This window comes from Colletotrichum phormii (assembly GCF_030913505.1).
Source record: "Colletotrichum phormii strain CBS 102054 chromosome Unknown BDP81scaffold_44, whole genome shotgun sequence".
Taxonomy (NCBI): domain Eukaryota; kingdom Fungi; phylum Ascomycota; class Sordariomycetes; order Glomerellales; family Glomerellaceae; genus Colletotrichum; species Colletotrichum phormii.
Genome location: NW_026851486.1, coordinates 71,555 through 94,943, shown reverse-complemented (window position 1 = coordinate 94,943; position 23,389 = coordinate 71,555). Strand labels below are relative to the sequence as shown.

The window sequence follows — 23,389 nt, the reverse complement described above, 5'->3', positions numbered from 1 at the left end:
TTTTGATTCATGGAAGGATCGATTTTGGAAACTATGGCGGCACGGTGAGCACATGGTTCCCGTCGAAAGGAGTCTAATTCAGGAGTAAAAGTTGGTTCTCACTGTTGGTTTTCGATTAAGTGTCACGTATCTCCCAGGTTCTAACCAAGGCCAGGCTCTTTGGGCCTCTCTCCCCCCTTCATATGTTCAGCCCCCATGTTCTTGGCAACAACTGTCGCAAAAACGACGCCGTTAATTGCGGGCAGCAATTAACGCCATATATACCCTACGACACACCCCCTCAGATCCTAGCCCTGTGGAAGGGTAGGGGTCTGTACGCTTTTACCCGTGGCCGCTCTGGGCTTGTTGGGTGGCACTTGGGCTCTTTTAGACCTGATTAGGCGGCAAAACTGCCTACCCGAGCGGGAATTGAACCTGAGGCTTTAGATGTGGGTACGCGTCAAAGCTACACTTTAGACGGTTGTGCTACCGGTAGAACACTGGGCTCATAACTGTCGCAAAAACGACGCCGTTAATTGCGGGCAGCAATTAACGCCATATATACCCTACGACATATCACAAAGCGAGGTAGCAAGTGGAAGACTTGTATGGTAGAAAGTGGCTTGATTCCTCTAAGTGGAAGACCCGTATGAGGGTCCTATCTATATACCGTACAAGACGGGTAATGGGCTTGTGGAAAGCGGTATCGTACGGCAGTAACCGGCAGCGCCACGTGTGGCGCTGCGACACACCCCCTCAGTCGCGCCCGTGTGGAACGAGGGCGCGGCTGCAATACGATATCGTCAGATTCCAAAACGATCTGTAGTGAATGCGGTAAGTACAAATGAAAAAGTAAATAGTCGTGGTTGTTGTGTTCCGTTATAATTGGCCCCTGGGTGTGCATGGCGATGCGTTCCGTACATCCTGTAGGTTGAGAAGTGCTCGGAAGTGTTCAAACTTCGCTCGTGGTAGGTTTTTCGTAAGTCCGTCTGCTGGCATATCATTCGTTGGCATGTAGACGACTTTGAAGCTGCCCGCTGCGTGCTCTTGTCGTAACCACATATTCTGGATATCGACGTGGCGGAGTCGGGTTGAGATACGTTCCCCTTCCCCTACTACGAGACGAATCGTTTGCTGATTATCACAGTACACGTTCCAGACGTCGCCGAGATCGAGGGTGATATCCCTGAAGAGCCTCTTGAGTGCCATCGTCTCTTTCGCAGTATGTTCGAGGGCCAGAAGCTCTGCTTCTGTCGTAGACGTAGTAACAGTACTTTGGCGCGTCGCCTTCCACTGGACGACTCCGCCGAAGAGGAGGAAGATGTATCCCTGTGAAGATCGACGAGTTGAGTCGTCAGCGAACGAAGCGTCACTTGCTGCGAGGAGGACATGAGCGCCGTCTTCCATTCCGTAGCGAATCGACAAGTACGCGGTGTGGTAGAGATATCTGACCACTCGTTTGGCAGCGCGGATGTGAGTTTCGCTTGGATTGGTAAGAAATCTTGACAGCAGAGATGCCGCGAAGGCGACGTCGGGTCGGATCATTATTGACGTATACAGGATTGATCCAACAATCTCTTGGTAGAGCTTCACTTCAGCCTTGGTCGCCGTTCCCTCGTTCGGTACGAAGTCGACCATCGGAAGAGGGGTGGCCGGTGCGAAAGCGTCGTCGAGACCGAACCTTGCTGCCATTGCTTTGATATACTGGTCGTGGCAGAGGTAGATGTGCCCGGCAGCACGATCTCTTGTGATACGAATGCCGAGATACGAGTTGGCTTCGCCCATGTCCTTCATCTCGTAGGTATTCTTCAGGCCGTCTATTATTGCATTCCCGAGGTGTTCGTCTTTCTTATGGTACATCACGAGGATGTCATCCACATAGAAGACGACGAATACCTTCGAGTCCGTCGTCCTGAAGATGCACGGGTCCTCCTTGCACTGGACGAGGCCTAGGCTGCGGAGGGTTGATGAGAACTCTGTGTACCATAGTTGGGGGGCATCCCTCAGTCCGTACAGAGCGCGTGTGAGGGTGGCCACCATGCCATGGAGTTTGTGCCCATCAGGCAATTCGCAAACGACTGGTTTGCCTGATGGGTCTCGTTTCGCGTTAAGGAAAGCGTTGATCACGTCGAGCAGCCTAAGCTCGAGGTCAAACTTCGCTGCGAGAGCGATGGTAACACGAAACGTACGCGCCGCAAGAGTTGCGGCGTATGTGTCTTCAAGGGGATCCTTTGGTTGGAGATCGCCTCTCACGCAAATTCTCGCTTTGCAGCGTGAGAGGTAGTTGTCTGTATCCCACTTGTATGAGAACACCCACTTGAGAGGGAGCGGTTTAGAGTCGCCCGCGTCCTCTCTTCGTACGACCTTCCAGGTGCCCTTTCGCTTCAGCTCGGCAATTTCTTCCCGTGCTGCTGCGAGGAACAACTGTTTGATGTCTTCTGGGAGCTTATGAAGCTCTCTCCAAGAGTTGGGAGGTCGTACGGCGTGGTCTCTATGGAGTCGAACGCCTAGTGGAGGCAGAGGTAGTCGGCATTCGATCCGTCTTATGGCAGCAATCACCATGGAGTGAAGGGTGAAGTGCCCGTATGAGGCTTCGTCTCGTGCTTGCTGCTGATCAGGCAGGAACATCGAGAGAATTGAGTCCTCGTATCGCTCGCCACGAAGGAGCGTGAAGAAGGCTTGAGTTGACGATTCACCCCCTGAGTCTACGGTGCGAGATTTCCGTTTGGGTTGGTCGACTATTCCGTGGAATCGTTGGGGAGGTCGTTTGACTCTTTCGCTTCTTCTTGTTGGGCCGCCGTCTGAGTGCGCGCGCTGCACGTCAGACGTCGAGTCTGGAGGTGGGATCTCGGTTCCGTCGCGTGGCCGCGCGAGGTCTTGAGAGGCTGACTCTTCCAGCTCGTTCTGTCGGGAGTGACCCGTCTCGTCGTCGGAAGGAGAGCTTCCGCGGACGTAAATTACATCTTCAACCAGTTCTTCTACGTGCCCTGGCTCCGACACGTCGAACTGGCCTTCGACGTCTTCTCCATCGCGAGGTCCCACTGCCCGTTCACTTTCGTGTTCGGGTACCTCGTTCAGTGAGAGATTTTCGGTCAACTCGGCGAGAGGTTGTACGTCCTCAGGGGCCGGTGTTGACTCGGGAGTTAGGAACCCTGTTTGCCCTCGTTCCGCCTGACCATCGTTCGAGCGGACAGCGTCCTGTACCGCTTTCTCTATTGGCAGGGGATGAGGGGCTTCAGCTTGCGGCTGTGAGGGTGTCGTGTTGGAGGTCAGTTGGATCGTTCTGATTACTCCGAGCATGTCGGCGAAGGCGTCGGCTACATGGTCCTCTTCTTGTATGACGGAGACCACGTTTTGTGCCTCGGTTTGTTGGATCGCTTCGCTGGCGTCGCTCTTCGTATAGAACTTCGTCTCGTCGAATCTGACGTTCCGTGTGATGACAACCCTTCGTAGCGCGGGCACCCAGATCCTGTAGAGGTTGTGCGCGTTCTGCACATACCCTACGAGGTATCCGATATGGGCGCGTGGTTCTACTTTGAATCTTCTTCTGTTAATCCCTCTCTCTCGTTCGCTCATGAGCGGGTACGCTCTACAGCCGTACGCGTAGGTCCAGCCCCAGTGTGGTCGCAGATCTCTTGTGAGCGCCGCTGCGTACGCTGGCGCCCACCACCGGAAGTACTGTCGGAACCAGAGTTCCTCTGTCTGAATTGGAGATATCCAATCGTTACGTTGGATTGGACTCGCATTGTATGTGTATATAGCTGCGAATCCGACTTCTGGCCACAGCTCGTATGGTAGACCAGACGAGTCTAGCATCTTGACGATCTTTGTGATGATCTCAAGGCCGGTTCGTTCGCCACTGCCGACAGGTTCCTTCGTGTTGGGTGGAGGTAGCTCGAGCTCAATCCCTTGGTCTGCTGCCCAACGTTCGTACTCTGTACTTCCCTTGATCCCAATAACCGCAGTTTCGTTGTCTGACCGAATCTTACAGATCTGGAGGCCTCGCTGTGTGCTGACCCATGCCTCAAAGCGTCTTAGGATGGTAAACACCTCGTCGTGGGTCTTCTTCGCGAGTGGGCTGCCGAAGATACGTCCGGAGTACTCGTCTCGGATGAGGAGGAGCCATTCAGAGCCGTCAAAGCCTCTGGTGAAGTCAAATAGGTCCCATGAGATGCGGTAGTACGGTCTCACTGAGCGTCGTTCTGACGTACGACGCGATATAACCTGGCTGGCGTGTGCTCTCGCGCAGTGCTCGCATTCAATACGAGTAGGACCACGGATTCTCACCCCCCGAGTGTTGGTGGCGAGGTGAGAGAGCGCTTCAGGGCCTAAATGTCCGGTACGAAGGTGCCAAAGCCAACCGTCATCTACGCGGTCCGGTGGAGGCTGACGGGAGGTACGGAACGAGGTTGAGAACACGTCGATTCGCGTTATTCCCGCGAGGCTGACTGGTGGTCTGTCACGTATCGTAGGGGACTGTGGACAGGGGGAGATCGGCTTGTATTGCAAGAAGACTAGGTTTCCTTCACGCTGGAGTTTGAGAATCGTGTTGTTCTGCTTCTCCATCGGTCCCCAGCGCAGCGAGCAGTCGAATCCCGTATACCAGAGACCGCTCTTTTGTCTAATCAGCCCTTCCGACGCGATGTTGACGTGGAATCCAGGCACATACGCGACGTCCTCAAGCACGAGGTCGATGCCGTTCAGTACGCCTTTCATCACGCGCGTGCCGTATCCCTCGATGGGGTACGCCGTCGTTCCGGACTCAACAAAGTGCGTGTCTCCTGGAGGCTTGAGAGAGCCTGGTTCGAGCAGGGATTTGTCGTTCACAAGATGGGTTCCTCCGCAATTATCCAGTACAGTAGATTCGCGCAGTGGGTGAGCGGGTTGAATCGGAGTCGAGAATACGCCAAGAGACGAACCTCGCACGAATGGGGTTGAGGCTACTAGGGATGAGGAAAAGTCGTTCCGTAAGATCGTAACTGCAACAAACTTTGTTGGCATGCTTTCGGTGGTAGATGACTCGCTCCCCTGTCCCTTGGTCCACCCCTTTGCTTTGATTGTCTTGCGAAGATCGGCCCAATGCCCCTTTTCGACCCGCTTTCTGATAGCCGCTCGAGTTTCGTCGCTCAGAGTTCCTCGGAATGCCGCTGACTTGCCGCGGTAGGCGTACTCGACGAATCCGCACTCGGCCGGGGTCCATGGGTGTACATTACGCTCGCAGGGGCACTTCTGGTTGGGTCTCTTGTTTGATCGCTCTGTCTGATTGCCAAGCGTTGCGTATGCCCCTGTCGCTTTACGGAGCTTCGGCGGGTCTGTCCGTAGGAGGTCTCCGAGAAGGTCCGCGTACTGCTTCAAGGTCAAACGGACTCCCGTCTGAAGGCGCTCCTGTTTGTGGATGTCGTTGAGCTCGCTGGTTGCCCAGGATGTGGCGATTCGCTGCTGGACGGCTCGCAAGAACGTCTTGACCGCGAGAGATCCCTCAACCTCTGGTATGGAATGGGCCTGTCCGTTCAGGAAGGCGCCGTACCACTCGTTTAGCCAGGTCATTGGGTCCACGGTCGACGCTGCGAGATCCATCGCCTTGAGGTATCGTTCGCGAGCGAGATCCATGGATACGTCTTTCGACGGAGCGAACCTGTCCTTGAGGGCCTGTATCGTCTGGCGTAGCTCAAGTTTCTTGTCTCCATTCCTGTCGGCGAGCTCAGCTCGGATGGGCTGGAGGATATCCGACGCGACGGTAGCCTCAACCCATGCTGACAGTAGGTTCAGATCGTTCTTTTGCTGCTTGAGATCTCCGTTTTCGATCGCTTGGCTCTGAATGAGGAGGACGTATTCGTTCACGATGTTGATATGACTCGTCTGGTGTGGAGGTGATCTAGCAGGTTCTGTATGGCCTGTCTTGTCTGCGAGTTGATCGTAGTCTGCTTTCGCCTTAAGGAATTCGGCTTCGGCTAGTACGTTGCGTTCCTGGACATAGCGGTCGATTGACGGAAGTAATCGTACTAAATTGATGCTGTCGGTGCCGTCGGGGTCGATATATTTCCAGACGGCTCGTTCGCGAGCCGAAATGCGAAGGGAATTCCACCACGGAAGCCAGTCCTCATTGATAGTCATAGGACTGTTGAGCTTCCTGGTGGTAGGGAGCGAGACTGTAGTCATTGTTGCGTGTACGATGGTTTCGTTTTGTACGAGAAGGGGTATGTGAGAGAGAGAGTAGGCACTTGCAGCCTGCTTCACAATAGTAGGGGTTTCTGTTGCTTGTGGTCAAGTCAGAGCTGGGCTCATAACTATCACAAAGCGAGGTAGCAAGTGGAAGACTTGTATGGTAGAAAGTGGCTTGATTCCTCTAAGTGGAAGACCCGTATGAGGGTCCTATCTATATACCGTACAAGACGGGTAATGGGCTTGTGGAAAGCGGTATCGTACGGCAGTAACCGGCAGCGCCACGTGTGGCGCTGCGACAACAACCTAAGTCGGAAACGCCCCGACTGCAGTCTTAAGCTTCTCCTTCCCGCTGACTCAGTTCGAATGGTTCAAGTACCCGGGCGAGCAAGCAATGTTCACAAGTGGGCCCTACCAGGGCACTCTGTCTTCTATAGAGAGACACCTTCCAGGATAACTTCTACGCCAAGTCGCTCCTTGGTTGCGTTCTCTTTCTCGCTAATTATGAGACGTCAAAAGAGCGCTTTCACTCCGAGCATGAATAAAGTTCACGTCAGCAAAACTGCGCGCGCGGGACCTCCATAATCATTGAGATAGAGCGCTGGAGTATTTCTCGGGGCCTGCAGGAGTCCAGACTCCCGATCTTCGGAATTAATAATCATGAAGCAAGAATGGGAGGCTAAGGGCTTTAATCACTGTCGATGTGACGCTCAACGTGCAGGTGGCCCCCTACCAACACCCCTGTCCGTCAAATTTCTCGCTGTTATGAAGAGGACCTTTCCAGAATTTCCTTCGCATAACAATGGTTCTGCTTTGTCTTATAGGTTCTCACGTCGACAAGAAAGACTTTGCTTGAGTCGACTAAAGTCCGCTTGAATCCCGGAGGGAAACGATCCAGACTTTGGGAAGGACATTGACAGGAATTCTGCTCTGAATGGTGGCCATCGCCTACCATAAGCTAAGGCTTCTTACGGTTGCGATGAGTGCCGAATGACACGTAAAGCTCGAAAGAGTGACAGCGCATGAGGCTGGTGCAAGGGACAAAACCTTCAACACAGGAGCGTGTCTATTTCCAGCAGTGAGCATATGTCGCAACGGAATTCCGAAGGTCCGCAGCACAACTTCGCAACTAAGAAGGCCCCGAGGATATGTCAGAAAAGAGGACGACCGCGGAAATTGTATTCCGAAAAGGGAAGCAAGATCCAGCCAAGTAGAGACGGACATTTTGAGGACAGCGTCGCGGGCCCAAGGCAGACTCTGCAGGTGAGGTCATGGATGAGCTCAGCTTCAGTGGCAATATTAGAAGTGATCAGTCTCACGAACAGCCTTGGTGTAGGCACTGGGAACCGCTTCGACAACCGCAGACTGCCAAAGCTCACAAAGGAGCCGAAGAATTCTTCTGTAAACAAACAGGAAGTCCTCCGATGTCGGCTGGGGTATGAGCCGAGAGACGGGATGTAGGACGCGATCAAAAGTAATCTCGACGACCCGGAACGAAACGAACTGCGATAATACCAATTAGGAGCGAAATGGCTAACGTCTCAAAAATACGATGATGGGTGCTCCAACTCGGAGCTGGATGAGACTAATGACAGTCAACAACATGCTGGGGGCCTAAGATGTCAGCTCAGCGTTCAAGACAACGAGAGAATGCGAAAAGCTTCGCGACTAACGGGACGGCGAAGGGGGTTGTGAGGATATTCAGATGACTCGCAATTCGCCCTTCGTATTCACATCTGGCCAATTTTCGACCTGAGGAATCGAGGATATCGGTAGAATGGTTCATGTCGTTGTACAGAGGCTTTGCTAAGCGCGCGATGAGTGCTGTTGAGGACTCGAGAAAAAGCCGTCTCTTGCCTTAAGACATGTATGGCAGTCGATGGGTTGCTTTTCTGTCCTAATAGCTACCTACCTTAGGCAGAGACAAATATCTTGATTGTCTTACATAAGGGAAGGTAAATATTCTACCCTACTCTGTTGTTCTTCTTGGGCCAAAGTAAAGGTGAAGGTGATGGTGAATCAGTGTCCAGCGGCAGCCACCTGCCTCAACTTGCTGATCCGGCTCCTGCCTCCTCACACAGTCGCACTCTCCACCTCAAGCACCTTGGAAACGCCTTCCCAACGCGTCGTCCAAACAAAGTCGCACACTCGCGGCTGCATCCTCTATTTTTCCTCGCCCACACATTGCCTCAGTCTTCCCCTGTCATACACACTCATCCGCGCATACATCGCAAAAGAGCCCAAATTCCTTTGCGATCTTCACATTCAAGTATCCCTCACAACATCAATCTCGGCCAAATTCACAAGCTAGCGCCGAACAACTGTAAGAGGTTTTTTGCATTTCAATCCTGACTCATTTTGCTAATCATTGCAGGTGTACCGGCTACCTAGTCCAAGATGCATCTTGACTCCCAGACTGTCGACATCGTCGAGGTGAGTGCCCAATTTACTTCAATCATCAGAGATGAATCTGTAATGAGATTCATGACCTCCACATATGTAAATTCTGACCTTGAACTTGCAGGTGCTCAAGAAGGAGAAAGCTGCCTTGAACGCCCGTCTCGAGGAGGCCACCAAGAAGCTCGCTGCTGCCATGGAAGCTTTCGAGAGTGACAAGCAGGAGCGCACCAAGGCTGATGTCGATGCCAACAACCGCAAGATTCAGTCCATGAATCTCGAGCCGATTGAGCTTATGGCAACCGAGCATCACGTTCACCGCCCTTCTTCCTCTGGCCGGACTGACAGCTCTACCTGGGCCGAATACACCGCCAATGCCAACATCGAGGACGCCAAGAACACCAGTTCAGATGAGGACACTATCGAGGATTGCTGCTGGGGACATATCTCTAGAGAGTCTAAGGATGCCCTTGGTGACCTGAAGAGCGTCAAGTCATCTGATTCTATCGAGTGTTTGACCCCGTCTGACTCCTCTGCCCAGAGTAACCCCGCCTCATCTGTTCGTTCCTTCAGCTCGGAGAAGGAGGCGCCTCTCTTCGATCATGAATCAATTAGACAGTCAAAATAACTCATGCAGATGGGAACATTCATGTGTGGTTGGACTCTGGCATGGTACGCTTGTCCTGGTTGATGCGAGACATATTAGCTTCCTATGGCCCATGCGAATAATTCAACTGATCAAGACATGCAACAAAAAAGCTTCTTGAGCCCCGTTCAAATCTTGAAAGTGGATGGTTCTTGTATGTCGCTTTCCATTGTGATTAGAAGCCAATGTTGTTGTTGATGCCTAACAGGCACAACACGTCGCGCTGCGTGGGCGCGTGGCCGTTTGCACAGAATCTGCCTCCACCCGCAACTTTTCCCACCCGTTTTACCTCTGCTCTGCCCTTCACACCGTCAACCAGGGACATCACCAGCAAACAATGCTTACATTCCCAGCAAGAATAAGCATTTCCCCTTACTACCCTCCGTACAGATAGCATTGGTCGACTCTGAACCAACGAACCCGACTCTCCCCTCCACATTGACCGAGCGACCACCACTCACGATGGCGAAAAAGAAGCACCTGTCCAACAAGAAGCAGAATAGGGGCAAGGGAGCCAAACAGGTTCGCAAAGAGGCCCGCAAAGAGGCTGCTCAGCATCTGGGTGACCAGGACGAGCCCTCGAAGCAGGTTGCCATCGACGAGAAGGGCAGGAAGATGACAGTCATCATGGGAGGAGAAGCGGTATAGTTGGCCCACATAATCGAAACATCACGGTTTCAAGCTTTGGGAACTGACTTGTGCTATTATAGGAGATGGACAAGCTCTGGGAGCGCATGCAGATGATCTTTGCTCTGCAGTTCCAGTCGAAGACGATCTCCGAGTGGCTCGAGGGTGCCCGGGCAGCCCTTAACGCCCAGCCGAACAAGGAAGATAGTGGCCAGAAGAACTTCAAGGAGTTGGAATTGGACGTTGAAAGACTTGTTAGTCGCATGAGAGATACGATCAGCGCCAACAATAGGCAAGCTGCTCAGCAAGGACTTCAGACTTTGGACCTGGTTCGAGCACCCCCCTAAGGCCCCTATGAGAATGACATTGACCAAAGCTAGGTCCCTGCCGACTTGCCGCTGGTGGAAGGTGTGCGTATTGAAGATGTTGTGACGGGATTCGAGGCGGACCTGGCCAAGATGACAATGAGCTTGAACGAGTGCGTCAGCAGTCTAACTCAAGCCTCTGGCCTGGAGGATCCTGGAAGTCTTGACTTTGTTCCATTGGACAATGATAGAATGCGCCTTAGAGGTGGCTGAGTGCCCCAAAGCTGGTGAGGTGGGATCTTGCGCTTAGGCTTGTCTGTTCTGTCTTTGGTGAGGAGGTCTTCAAGGGGATATGAAGGAACAGGCACAAAGGATGCTTTGTGACACGGCGTACCAAAGTCTATGTGCCCAAGCTCCCGCTCTTTAACATAGTCTTGTTGTTGCTGGATGGCAACTCAATAAAAGAGTTCAATGGACGTCAGGGCATCAACAACGCCCCTTCCCCCTCCCTCTCTATGAGATGTTATGCTTTCATTACAGGCGCCTGGCGATCAATTATTCCTTCCATGATGGAATTAAACTAGGCTCCGTCCCAATGTTGCTGGCTACTTTCTCATCCCAATTGACACTACACCAGGGATCTGTCTAGCTCCTCTACCATTGGAGCCTCTCTCTCTATCTTGCGTCCGGTTCATCACTAAATTACCGTCGAAAGCCTCGTTGCAACTTGCAAGGAACCCCACTTCATGTCTGTTCATGGATTGTTGTACACTGGTAAGTTGGTTATGAACGCTGAGTGACACTCGAGTACTCATGGGGCTAATCCCAAGGATGAGGCGACGGAATCAACCCCTATTGATCAACGGCGCCTACCTTGGGCGCCAGAGACTGTCTACCACTGGATGCAGTAAGAATTCGTCCCGAAGCATTGGTTTTACAAGTAGGAAAGGGCAAGCATAACAGATTCGATAATCAACAACCTCATGCTTTCCTGAGTCCTCTACCTATCAACACAATCGAAACATACCAATCAATAGTAGGTAGTGGTTTTTCTGCCCTCCCGCAGTCGGGATGGCAACCAAGTCTTCTCCTCGGTCTTTGGGCCTTGCTCGCGGCCTCCCTCTCCAGCCTCTCCCTTTCCAATTCCTTGGCCCTCTTCTGAGGGCCTCCTCCAGCCTCGTCGTCATCGTTGCTGTGGCTTCGCCTTCGTCCGGTATCCTCGATCTGGGCATTCATCTGCTCCTTCATGGCAGCCATCTCAGCTTTAATCTCGTCGTTGCTACGCTGCAAAGCACGGATTTCGTCACGGCCGATCTTTTCATGACCCTCCATCCCACCTGGCTGAATGTCTCCGGTACGCTCATCCGGTCCTCCTATTCCGCGGGCAAGAGCAGCAGCGGGCTTGCTCTTGAGCTCGGCAATTTCAGCACTGTGACTCTCAGCCACCTCTCTCATTGTTTCAATACCCTGCTGCATAGTCTTCATAGTCTCCTGAAGCTTTTTAATCTCTCCACCCCGCTGAACCGTGAAGTTGAAGTGCTTCTCGATGACTGCGGCTCTGGCATTGATCCCCTTGTGCTTCTCCTCCAATATCGAATGTATCTCGTCGATTCTCTTCCAGATGAGACGAATCGATCTCTCGTTAATCAGCTGGCGTCTCATCATCTGTTCTCCGTGATGAACAGTGAAGTGATGAAGTCTCTTCTTCTCGCTCTGGCAGTGGTGTCGGTCAGTGGATATTCGATGAATCGCGACGAAGACGACAAGGAAACGGATAGAGGCCTCGCGTGCCTGGTAACTGGCAGGACTCACCTTCTTGTTCTTGCCCGTCTTCTTCTGGGGCTCTAGCTCAGGACGATACTCGTGCTTGTGTGACGCTGCCTCTTCGATTCTGTGTTCAGGCGCGATGACCTTGTCACTCTGAGGAGACCCGTGTCCCTCCGTCGCCTCCATCGGTTTTCCGTTGGGATCGGTTCCCGTGTCTGGAAAGGCGTTGTTCTCAGCCTCATGCCATTGCGCGCGGGCTTCGCGAGCTTTCTTCTTCTTGTAATAATGGCGTTGGTGCTTGCCGGGGCGGGTTTTCTTCGCGGCCATAATGGAATTGCTTGGCGGTGAAAGGCAGTATTGAAAAATTGCGAAAAGACGCGCGTGAGGTAAGAAAACGGGGATGGGAGGAAGAAATGCCCGAGGTAGGGTGAGGCGTCGGTGGCGAAGGTATTCCGCCGATCATGTTTGCGATGAAAATGAGATGGCAAAAGAGTGTTTTGTGTGTCTGTGTTGTGGCCTGTCATGGGCGGCGTGGCTGAAAGGGAGAGCGAGCAGGACCTCGGGGGAGAGGACTTCGACTAGTCCAAGATGCTCCTTCTTCTTTCCTCTTTCGGCTTGACCCTCACCATCGACGGCTTGTCCGTCTTCGTGCTCTAACTAAGGTAAATATCATCTAGCTTTCAATTGATTCAGGGGGCAGTGTTGCACACGACCAGCTTCATCCCAAGGCCACGTCGTCTAAGCATCATTTGATATGTATTACAAAATCACAAGCGTAGGAGACATGCTCACAGAGCAATCGCGGAGCCAATTGTATTCCCTATTAAGACCCCTTAGGTCTATAGATAAATGCTAGGCTATGCTGTGCTGTTTCTGGTTCTTGCAATAATGGCCGTTCAGTTAAAAGGGCGTACGCAAATCCCGAACCAATTCCTCAAGGCTCCTTAGACACCCTTTACCTCCTCCGAATCCTTCTTCTGGTTGTCCATAGCCTGGCAGACCTTGGCAAGGGCACCCTCCATCTTAGTGACCTTGATGAGAAGGTTCGCGAGCTTGAACTCCAGAACTGCAACTCGAGTCTCCGACGCCACGACCTGAGCCTCCGCAGCCGCCTTCTCCGCGTTCTGCGACGCCTCTTGCAGGTCCTGAATCACCTTTCCCTCCTCCTGGGTCACACTGGTCGCTTTCTGAATCGCGTTGTCAGCCTCCAGAGCGATGGCAATGACGCACTTCTGCTGCAGGGCGAAGGACTCGATGAACTTCGGATCGAGGCCGACGCTCTGGAAAGATTGAATGATGCTCTGAGAAGCCTTCTCCATAGCAGAAATCTTGGCGAAGTAAGACTTGGGATTGTTCTGTGTCTACATTCAAGTCAGCGAGGGAAACCTTTGCTGAGTAAGTCCGCACCCGATATGCCTCAATGTATGCCGCTTGACCGCGCCCCCAGAGCGGTGTGGTTCCCTTTCGGAGAGTCCTGCACTTCTGACTTACTCGGGACAGAAGTCCGTCTGTGCAGGGGACGATAATGACCGCTTGCACCCTCTGGACCGGTTGCCGGCCAATCCAAACCATGAGCCCACATCGAGCAGTCAACACCATGAGAAGATGTTGCGCTGAGAGGTAGCTCTGGGGTGACAATGGGGTCATCACAAAGCGCGACCATCCGTTCCTCACTCCCTAGGCAGGGGAGCGAGTATGAGATGGACTGAACAGAAACCCCACCTCCACGCGACGGGGGCAGTATGACAATACTGCATTGTCTGGAAGCAGCGAAGAGATCTGCTCCCAGACAACCCTTCCCGTGTTGGTGTAGCACAGGCCTGTAAATCTTTCCACGCTTTGGGAAAGACCGAGGCAGACTCAAAGCAAAAAGGCAGTCGAGTGTGAATGAAAAATGGACTTACGGAGTGGGTGGTGCCAGAGTCCTCGGACTCCTTGGCGCGGATAGTGAGATTGTTGTTGTGATCCATGATGGGGTTGAAGGTAGAGTGGCGGGAGGGGAAAGGGGCGATCCTGTGGATGAGAGAGAAAGAAGTTGAGATCGTTTGGTGTGTAGAATGTAAGATGGTTGAAGAGGAGAGGAAAAGTCGCGGGTGAGAAGGGGGATTAAATACTTTTCGGAGCAGAGGGCTGGTGATTGCGGCCAGAAGGGCGGTAGGGTACGTACCGAACGGATCATTTAAATCTGCTTGCCGATTGAGAAAACAAATAATCAAAATGAGGCAGAAGGTGAAGCTGAAGGGCATGATGCCTGAGTTTGTATATTCATCATGACTTCAGATGAGAGAGTGATCGCGGTGGGTGGGGCGAAAAGAGAACATCATTGGCTCTGGGCTGGGGGGAAAAAAAATACAATTTCTGGACTCTGCGACTTTTCTTTTAAATTCTGTAGAAAGTACGTATCGGATCAGGTGACTGGAATGGAAAATAAGAGAAATCAGGCAAGTCCCAAGCTGGAGAGATGGGTATGGGCGGTGGGCAGGAGCAGGTGAAGTTGAAATTTGGCCGGGAAGGGACGATCGGAGCCCGCATGGGGCGGCGGTGTGGTGGAGCTCCCCCAACCGGGCTGCGGTTCACACTCAGGTTTACCCCCTTACTAGAGAAAGGTCAGCGAGAGGTTTCTGCATGAGAGACACTGCTTTATTGGATAGTTGAATTCAATAGTGTTTCCGACAGCCAGCCCCTAGACAATGTCACGCTGTTGTCAGTGGCTTCCGTTTGCAATACCAATGATAGCCGTTCTTGATTGCTTCGAACGGGAACAAAAGCTAGTGCATCGGACACGTGAGGCTGTGATAATGCTATTGGATTGTCCATTAATTCGAACGATGTCATGTACTTAATAGCGGCGGACATCATTTCGCAACGCCTAATTGCCGTATTGCAAGTGCTTCAATCTCATTCAATTTCTTTCTTGATGCCGCGGCAGGAGAAGTTAGAAACAGGCTGACAAGTCCACATCAACGTAGGAGGCAGGCGATACCACGCCTTTTTCTCTCCTACTCCCGGTAATACACCATATCCAGTTGCTTCTTCAATTCAGCCACATCATTGACCAATCCATCAATCTTTCCCTTCATGAGCGAGAATTTCTGATCCCGCTCTTGTTCCGTAGTTCGGAAAAGTATATAGAGAAGCAGGATAGGAAAGGAAACATGTGCCTTTCCAATTATGTTGCAGCGGTAGATACTGTTGAGTACCTCCAAACACTGCTGATTCTCATATTTCCAATTGTTTTCGATTGCCCTTTTGCATTCCTCGTAACTTCCGGGCACGCTCCCTTCTCTATCAACTGTCGTGTTGTCCCACGATTGCATGATCTTGTCTGTAAAACCCAGGACGGGGAAATCCACCATCTTGAAAAGTTGAGCCAATATCTTTCGTGGTAATTTGGAAATTGCAAAAAAGTACTTACGCCCACTGTGTGATCAGTCGACATGATGATAACTTGGAAGTGATGCTAGTTGTCTAAGATATCGTGTCTAGATGACAATAACGAGTCAATGCATGTGGACGCGCGAAAACAGAGCCCACACAATCTAGCTGGGAATGGCTTGAAAGCTTAGTGATATCTTTGATCTGTCAGAGTCAATAACTTATCGACAACTGGAATCAGGTAGGTTTTAGATGGTAAAGTCAATCAAGAATAAGGAATTGACTTCTAAGCGTGATTCGAACGATTCCTCTGTGGATTGATAAATCGATGAGCGCGGAGAGAAAGGGTTTGAAACATGAGAAATATCATGGGACTGCATATAAATGATAAACGTTAATGAGTAATACGAGGAGAAGTTTCAGGCAAGGCCCGGTTGTCTGCGAACAGCGTCGAGGCCCGGGCAGATGCCCCCCCCCCCATGTGATGAGGAGCAGGAACAAGGTGAGGCACCATATGTGTTTGCAAGACAACACGGAATCCGTCTCTTGAGACATTGATCTTGAACATTGATATCCAAAGATGAAAGATCACTGACATAGAGCGAGAACAATCTGGATTAAACCCTTGGCATTTGTTTGTTTCCAGGTGTACGGTATCAAGGTGGCGGCACAGACCCTTACAGGTTGTTCGCACTTCACCCTGGGGGGGTTTTTTTTTTGGCGCCACGTTCGTTCAATCAGACGCGAGCAAGGAGGATCATAGACTTTGTTACCACCTGATCTCTGGTTCACATTAGCGGTATCGCGCGGTTGGGATGATGCCAAGCGATCGCGACAAAGATGCCTCGGAGACACGAGCAAGGAGGATAACCACAGAGGCGCAGGCGGCACCCTTGAGCCGAAGACAAACATTTACGCGCAATGAGATCGATACACTATTCATTAGCTCGGCTAGTGCTGTTCAGCTAAACAAGTCGTGGCAGTTTCTCGTCGGTTGCCTCTGGGAATCAACATCGATGTGGAGGTTGAGTTTCTGTCACGATGAGGGTGACAAGGTCCCGAAAAACAAGCATCGAAGTCGGGTCCGTTAGATATGGTGACTATCGTGTACCTAGTTGACCGCCGGGTGATGGTTAGCGATAACGATAAAGTCACCTTTGATGTTCACTGTCCGGGTAAGGAGCAAGCTAGGTACCTGTAGATGACCCAAGCGCACCCATGGCGAGGAGAGAAAATTCGACGACAGGTAAGGTACATGTAGATACTTGTTTAGCTAAGCTAAGAGCGGCGCCGAGTAGGAGCAGCTTCGGCAAAGTTGAAATCCCGCCAGGAAGGAACAACCGGTAATCACGCGGGTCGATGGTTATGCGGACCACCGGCTCCGGGGCCGGAGACCCCTAAATCTGCGCTACGATAAGGTGGAAAAGGACTGTGGAGTTGCAACTGCGATGCGAGCACGCCAGGACCCACTCGATTCCGACTGCGATAATTCCTAGTATATCATAATAGCTTTAACCATCTAAGTGTAACGGTGTAGGCCCCACGAGGGCAAATGTGGCAGCAGACACAACAAACCATTGCGCTAAATGCGCACCCGGGCTTATTCAGCCAAAAGGTACGTAATGAACAGATCCCTCTCTGTTCATTCTGCTGCACTTAAGTACGTGTGCACGGCTCGTAAGGCTTACGGCGTAGCCTAAGCCCACACAGGGCTCCAGCCCGTGACACTAAGGCCTTACCGCCCGTTACGTAACCTCGATTATATAATTACTAAGACCTATACTCGCTTATGTTATCTATTTGAAAATAAACTTTATAATTATTTTTATTCTTAATAAATAACTAATTTTTATTAACTACTCCTCGGGTATAATCTAGAGTAGGTTCGATCCCTGATCGTCCGTGCCGGGTATTAACGACCTGGTAGGCTCTACATATCTAACGTAGGCAATATATTTCGTCTATTCATTAGGTATTACATAAGACTCGTTTGAACCCTATTTCTTAGGTCGTTCAGTGACTGAATCTGTCCATTAGATGTGGCCATTCACCCAATCTATCTATAGATTATACTTTCGTAACCACGAGATTCCTAAGATAACATCGATATCTCCGATCTCCGTAATATCGTACTAGAATTATTCTAGATAATTATTAACGTATATCGTAAGGTATACGGTCTCGCAAATAACAAGTCCTTCGTTATACCCAACTCTTTCTCCTTCTACATTCTATAGGGTATAAGGTTCTTCCTTCTATACCCATAGAAGGTCTAACCTATTTACTATCTTTAGTAATATAAAGGTTCGTTAAGCGCCGCTATCAATAATCGCGCGCATATCGTGTCCGTTTATCTAGAGTCTCACTCTCAGATATTCGTCATTAAGACATGTTATTAAGCATAGGCGCTTGTCCTTGCTCTCCGCCTTTCGGTGTCTCTCGTCGATTGGCGTTCCTAGTTTTTTGTCATTCTTCAGTCTGACGTCTTATTCGATTCGTTCTTAATATTCTCTCCAAGCCTTTGCCTTGGGTAAGTAGTAGATCTGGCACTGGTCGTGTCTGCAGTCGTCCCATTCTACGTACTCGCTATTTAAGCATTATATAGGAAAGTTTAGATCAGGTCTAAAGGTTACCTAATTATTATTTTCAAAGGATAATAGTATCCAGCTCGTGAGTTAGTCATCTACGTAGACATCCTTGATTGGCTTGTTGTTGATTCTTCGTTGGTAGAATCGAGAATCTCTTTTGGGTGAGAGGTGCCAAAGGCACCTGTCGTCCAGGCATTCTGCCTAGAAAGGTTCTTTATGAAAGGGGTCCTTAGGGTCGAGTAGGGGGTGATCCTTAGGCGTATAAAGCGTTACCGGGTTCTTCTTACGGTCAGAAGTCCTATAAAGTTCGACCGTCTAATCGTCGTCGTATAGGTGAATATGGTTACACCGAGATTCGTCAAGGTCCTCTTCAGAACTAGTATCGTCAACGCTAGGCGGTACCTTATAATCGATCTCCGTCTAAGCACGTCATCGAGCGACGTCACGAGATTCGTCCGAATCGTAGGGTGAATTTTCACCTTCGTCGAATATATATGAGCTAGAACCAAAAGCCGGTTCTTAGCTATTTATTCGGAAGTCGATTCTTCCGTTCTCGTTCATTCCAAAATCAAGGTCCTTTCCCTTAATAATTTCGATTCTATGTTCGCGGTCAAGGTCTTCGAGCTACTCGAGGACCTTACGTTAGAACTTATTATTCGGGGTTTATCGCATCATACAGATAGACTTAATAGGAATTCGTACTTCCCTAGCTAGGATCTCTTCTTCCAGTTGAAGTAGGGATTTCTTATCCTTCGCAGTCATTCTTTTCTGGAGTCTTCCTCCGACTACTACGAGTGTTTGAGCTCGTCTCGGATGGCTACTAGGTTGTATCCTGACGGCTTCGTAGGCCGTGGATAATGTCTAAATACATTCCTTGTTATAATCCTCGAGGGTCTTTGGTCGTTACGTGACCTCTTGCCTGCTTGTCATAGCGAGGGTCTTGATGCTAGCGGGCTCCTTAGGGTACCATCCCGTGTTTTCCTTACTATCTTGATAAGTAAGGCAGTTATCGTCGTAGCATACTGTCTAAGAGAGTTGCTTATAAGGAATTTCCTTGGTAGCGATCCTAATCTGTTTCTCGGGCACAGGTCGCTGCTGGATCCTTCTAGGTTGTTAACAGTTACGGGACATATATCCTAGCTTATCGCATTTATAGCACCTAAAGACTTCCTTCTAGTACGGTTATTCTCATTTGGCCATACTAAGGTCCATCGGTCCACTATAGTATCCATAGGCCATAGTTTATCGGTTCTACCAATAGTTATTTCTAGGGTGGTTCTATCCTTAGAAGCGCGGTTAATAACGTTTCCCAGTGTTTGCTTACGGGACTTATTTCCTTTCCCTTCGTCATTCGTAAAGTCGATTATCAAGCTTAATAGCCAGTTTGATATATTTCAAGAAGTCGTTAGGTCTATCTTATCGAGACAGTTCGTTTTTAACTTCCTCCTTAAGCCCTTTATAGAACATGAAGATCTTAGCATTATCGGAGTAGTTAAGTCGGGCGCAGATTTATCTAAAGTTTACAGCATAATGCGAAGCTAATCCTTTCTATCGAAGGTTTGAGAGCTCTCGTTCGTATTATCGTTCTTTATCTAGTTCTTAAAATAGAGATAGAAGTGTACTTTCGAATCCGTATAGTCCTTCGGAGATACCTTGGGTCTCTTGCTTGAGAGTATCCTAATCGTTAGTTATTATAAAGTCGGTAAGATATGGTTCGAACTATGCGAGGGCTTTTCCCTTTAAAAAGGAGGCGGCATAGATGACCTTCTCGGCTTCGTCCTTAGAGTTCATTCCGTGGAAGCGTTAGTAGGCTCTAACTTACGTAAGGAATCCCTTCAGTTATCCTAGGGTTCCGTCAAAGGCTTAAGGTAAGTTAAGCCTGAGCTTCTCTCGTCCGTCATACAGCGTAGCAATAATATTAGCGGCACCGTAGAGAGTATTAACCTTCTCCGTAAAATAGTCCGCTTCCTTAATCTTGTTCTTAAGTCGCTCCATAGCGTCATTAAACATCTATTATATCATAGCGATATCGGAGTCGTTCTTCTTAATCTTCTTCTATAGGGCTATATTGTCAAGTTGGGGTGTTGACGCAGGGTGGAAGCTCTCAGAGGCCAACTGCAGTTAGGGGTAGAATGATGACTTAGTAAAATCTGCTCCTCCCTCGACGTGTACTCCCTGCGCTGTATATATATCTGAGCTGCTCCTTTGTTGCTTGGACTCCTTACTACCTCTTACTAGCCCCTATCCGGGAGGGCTCTGACAGGGCGCCCCTTCCAACTAGGCTTCGTCCTCGAAGCTCAGTAGCGATGAACGCGCTGCGTTATCTCCCTGCGATAGCGTTGCCCTTTGTCGCGGCGGCGTCGATGCGTTCGCGGAGATGCCGACCGTTTGTCCAGGTGTGGGTTCCGTACACGGAACAATAGTTGCCGCCCGGCCCCACATCGGCGACCTCTGAGCCGCCGCTGCCTTAGCTGCGTCTTTGGGTTCATCAGTAGCTAGGGCTCGTCGCCCAATCGATACCCGATTCTCGTATATGCTGATTAGAGCTGCGTCCTCGATGTGTGATGCCGGCTCCCACGTGTCCTCCTCGCTGCTGTAACCCTTCCACCTGATCAAGTATTGTCTCTTCTGTTTTGGCCCCCTATGTTGAATGATCTCGTCTACCTCGTAAAGGGGCTCGCCGTCGATATCGCCAATGGGTAATGGCTTTCGAGGTGCTCCTTCGCGATGTCGGTAAGGCTCCAGAAGTGATACGTGGAACACGTTATGGATCCGGTACCATCGTGGTATATCTAATTCGTACGCGACTCCCGAGATCCCAATGATCGCTTTGATCATGAAGGGTCCCAGGTACTTATCAGCTAGCTTGCGGCTCGGTCGCTGCCTCCGTATGTTCTGCAGGACTGGGGCGTAGCATAAGTAAGAACTCACCTTACCCATGTGTAGGGCTGACTGTTTTTGCCATCACGATTGATTGATAACGGGGTATTGGCCAAGTTGAGAGTGGCATTTATCGCCCACAGGGGTGAATTACTTGAGTGCTCGTTAGTATATGTAGATATGTGGGAACTAACCACTTGCTTGGCATGGCAGTCCTGGATAGAACTTAACAGAGATGGAGAGGGAGGAAGCAAGGCTCCTTTCCAAGTTGATGTCTCTTGCTAGGCTAAAGTAAGACCACAGCGCTGAGGGAAGCGAGAAAACAAATAACGGAATGGGAAACGTCCAGTATTTGGACAAAAGTCCGCCGAAACCCTGGCAGAGTTGCAGGGTTAATCGTGAAAGTCCCTTTCGATATTAGTAATTCGTACAGCAGCCCAATGGTAAGAAGGAAAGACTTGTTGGCGGGTAAGCATGACCACGTAAGTGGCCGGGAGGTGCAGTGGTCAGCACCTTATTTTGCGAGACTCCGTCTGACAGACTGTGATGTGGGTATCCTGCACGTGCTGTGCCTCTCAGAGCCGTGTCGCTTGCGCAGAAAGAGAAGGCGAACATTCAGCTTCTGGGTTTCAACGTGGCCTTCACAAAGCTGGTCAGCTTATTTGCATGGGTCGAAGAGCGGGCTTTTAGAACTCTGTCACATAAATACCTGCATGTTCCGCGCTCTTTTAATCGAAGGTTCCGGGAAGGAACACAGTACGACAAACGACCCCCCGAACTTGATCATCTCTGTGTACAACTCAAGCCTTAGGAGCTTGTGGGATCTCAGATTGAGGTCGAACAAAGTTAGTGAGCATGTCTCTCGCGGGGGTGCGCAACCTGCTCTCTCAGTGGTTCCCGCCACAACCGACCTACACCGAGAAACATGTCCCATCTCAAAAAGGTAAAGTGTTCATCATCACAGGCGGCAACCATGGGATTGGATTTGAGCTCGTTAAGATTCTATATGCGACTGGTGCCAAGATCTACATGGCATCGCGATCCAAGGTTAGTCTCCAAGGCAAGCTCGATGCTTCTGAACTTCGGACAACTGCCGACGTCCTTTATCACCGCGTGCTTGTTGGACTTCAAGAGTTTCTGGCTTTGTTCCGCCAGAAAAGTGGTTCTATGAATCTGAATCTTGTTTTTCTTTGAAGACTGACCAGACCTAACACTGCTTCAGGAACGCGCTGAAAAGGCGATAGAGACCATCACAACCGTCACACCACCACCCTCAACACCCGGCACAATAGTCTTCCTCCCCTTTGATCTAAACGATCTCGAAAGCGTCAAAGCAGCCGCCGCTCTCTTTGCACAGAAGGAGTCCCAGCTTCATATCCTCTGGAACAACGCTGGCTCGGGCGCATACAGAGTAGAAGAAGGCGCCAAGACGAAGCAAGGCCTTGAACCCATGGTTGGCATGCACTGCATCGCCGCGCAACTATTCACTCAACTGCTCCTATCTCAACTCCGGGAAGCTGCGAGAAAACAAGAAGCTGCAAAAGGCTCAGTTCGTGTTGTGTGGACTGCGAGTTTCATGGCGGAATTGACAACTCCCCAAAACGGCATTGACTTTGACCTCCTTGAAAAGGGGACGCCAGATCGCGAGCTGAACTATGCCGTTTCCAAATTTGGCAATTGGCTTCTCGGCCGCAAGATGGCTTCTCGACATGGTTCCGATAATATTGTCAGCGTGAACAGAACCCTGGCAACTTGAAGGCTGGTGCCTATGATGGAGTCCCGGCATTTTCAATGTTCTTCATCAACCGTCTCCTGTACGAGACAAAGTTCGGTGCGTATACCGAGCTGTATGCAGGACTGTCTTCAGATATCTCGCTTGCCAACAATGGCGCATATGTCATTCCCTGGGGACGCATTCGTGTTGACGAAGATATCCCAAGAAAGGATATTGTCAAGGCCTTGAAGCCGGAGACGGAAGGGGGCCTTGGTTATGCTACCAAGTTTTGGGACTGGTGCGAGGAACAATGGAAGCCATTTGTCTGATCTTCGAATCGATATAATCTGTTTGTTCATCTCTATCTCAGCGCCCCTCACACTGTCGATGATGAAATGGGAGACATGTGGGAGATATCCGTACAGCTAGTCTTTTGACATGGATTCTGTCACGAAATAGGAATAGCATCAGCACTCTGTAATCAACCCATCACGTGCGTTATCACGTGATTCTCTCATTTGTTCCTATAGCACCTTTCCTTGCTCGATTCTATTTGGGTTAATACAAGCGCCACTTTTACCACACTTCATATGCCCATTGCTGCGTGCCATAACTCGTGACAGATTCTGTTCTGCCTCCAAAAATGCAAACACTACCTTGCCTGTGAACAACAGACCTATCACACTTTACTTGCCTCATTGTGCCTTAAAGTCTTCCTCAAGACGTTCCGTTGCTGATGACGAGCTTCTGCATGGCACGCCCTGGTCCATGGTTGCGGGAACCTGCATGGGAACGGGGCAAGATCGGGTCCGGACCCGGACATGTGGATAGGCGGAGTTAGGTATAGCCCAATCAAGGAAAGCAGTTGAGGCATAATCGGTCCGAATCCGCATTCTCAAGAGAATGGCACGTACGGAGTACTCTTAAGGTCTCAAAACACTTGCATTAT

General features: G+C 50.5%; 4 protein-coding genes across 4 annotated transcripts; 2 read left to right on the top strand and 2 right to left on the bottom strand.

Moving 5' to 3' along the window:
* Positions 1–8,538: 8,538 nt before the first annotated feature.
* BDP81DRAFT_411829 (uncharacterized protein) lies at positions 8,539–10,621 on the top strand (the record flags this gene model as incomplete). The annotated part of the gene is made up of 5 exons (XM_060589177.1): positions 8,539–8,574; positions 8,666–9,097; positions 9,575–9,826; positions 9,895–10,140; positions 10,192–10,621. 5 exons carry the CDS (start codon positions 8,539–8,541, stop codon positions 10,387–10,389), a joined length of 1,164 nt encoding a protein of 387 aa, XP_060437735.1. The 3' UTR covers positions 10,390–10,621.
* Positions 10,622–10,968: 347 nt separating this feature from the next.
* BDP81DRAFT_400899 (uncharacterized protein) lies at positions 10,969–12,210 on the bottom strand (the record flags this gene model as incomplete). Its single annotated transcript, XM_060588751.1, has 3 exons — positions 10,969–11,014; positions 11,144–11,829; positions 11,929–12,210. 3 exons carry the CDS (start codon positions 12,208–12,210, stop codon positions 10,969–10,971), a joined length of 1,014 nt encoding a protein of 337 aa, XP_060437734.1.
* Positions 12,211–12,610: 400 nt separating this feature from the next.
* On the bottom strand, positions 12,611–14,099 carry BDP81DRAFT_442953 (uncharacterized protein). The gene is made up of 2 exons (XM_060591700.1): positions 13,788–14,099; positions 12,611–13,244 (listed from the first exon to the last, which is right to left on the bottom strand). Exons 1-2 carry the CDS (start codon positions 13,851–13,853, stop codon positions 12,828–12,830), a joined length of 483 nt encoding a protein of 160 aa, XP_060437733.1. The 5' UTR covers positions 13,854–14,099; the 3' UTR covers positions 12,611–12,827.
* Positions 14,100–21,581: 7,482 nt separating this feature from the next.
* Positions 21,582–22,840, top strand: BDP81DRAFT_411827 (uncharacterized protein; the record flags this gene model as incomplete). Its single annotated transcript, XM_060589176.1, has 3 exons — positions 21,582–21,773; positions 21,949–22,386; positions 22,458–22,840. The coding sequence occupies 3 exons, from the start codon at positions 21,582–21,584 to the stop codon at positions 22,767–22,769; spliced, it is 942 nt and encodes a 313-aa protein (XP_060437732.1). The 3' UTR covers positions 22,770–22,840.
* Between the last annotated feature and the right edge of the window lie 549 nt (positions 22,841–23,389).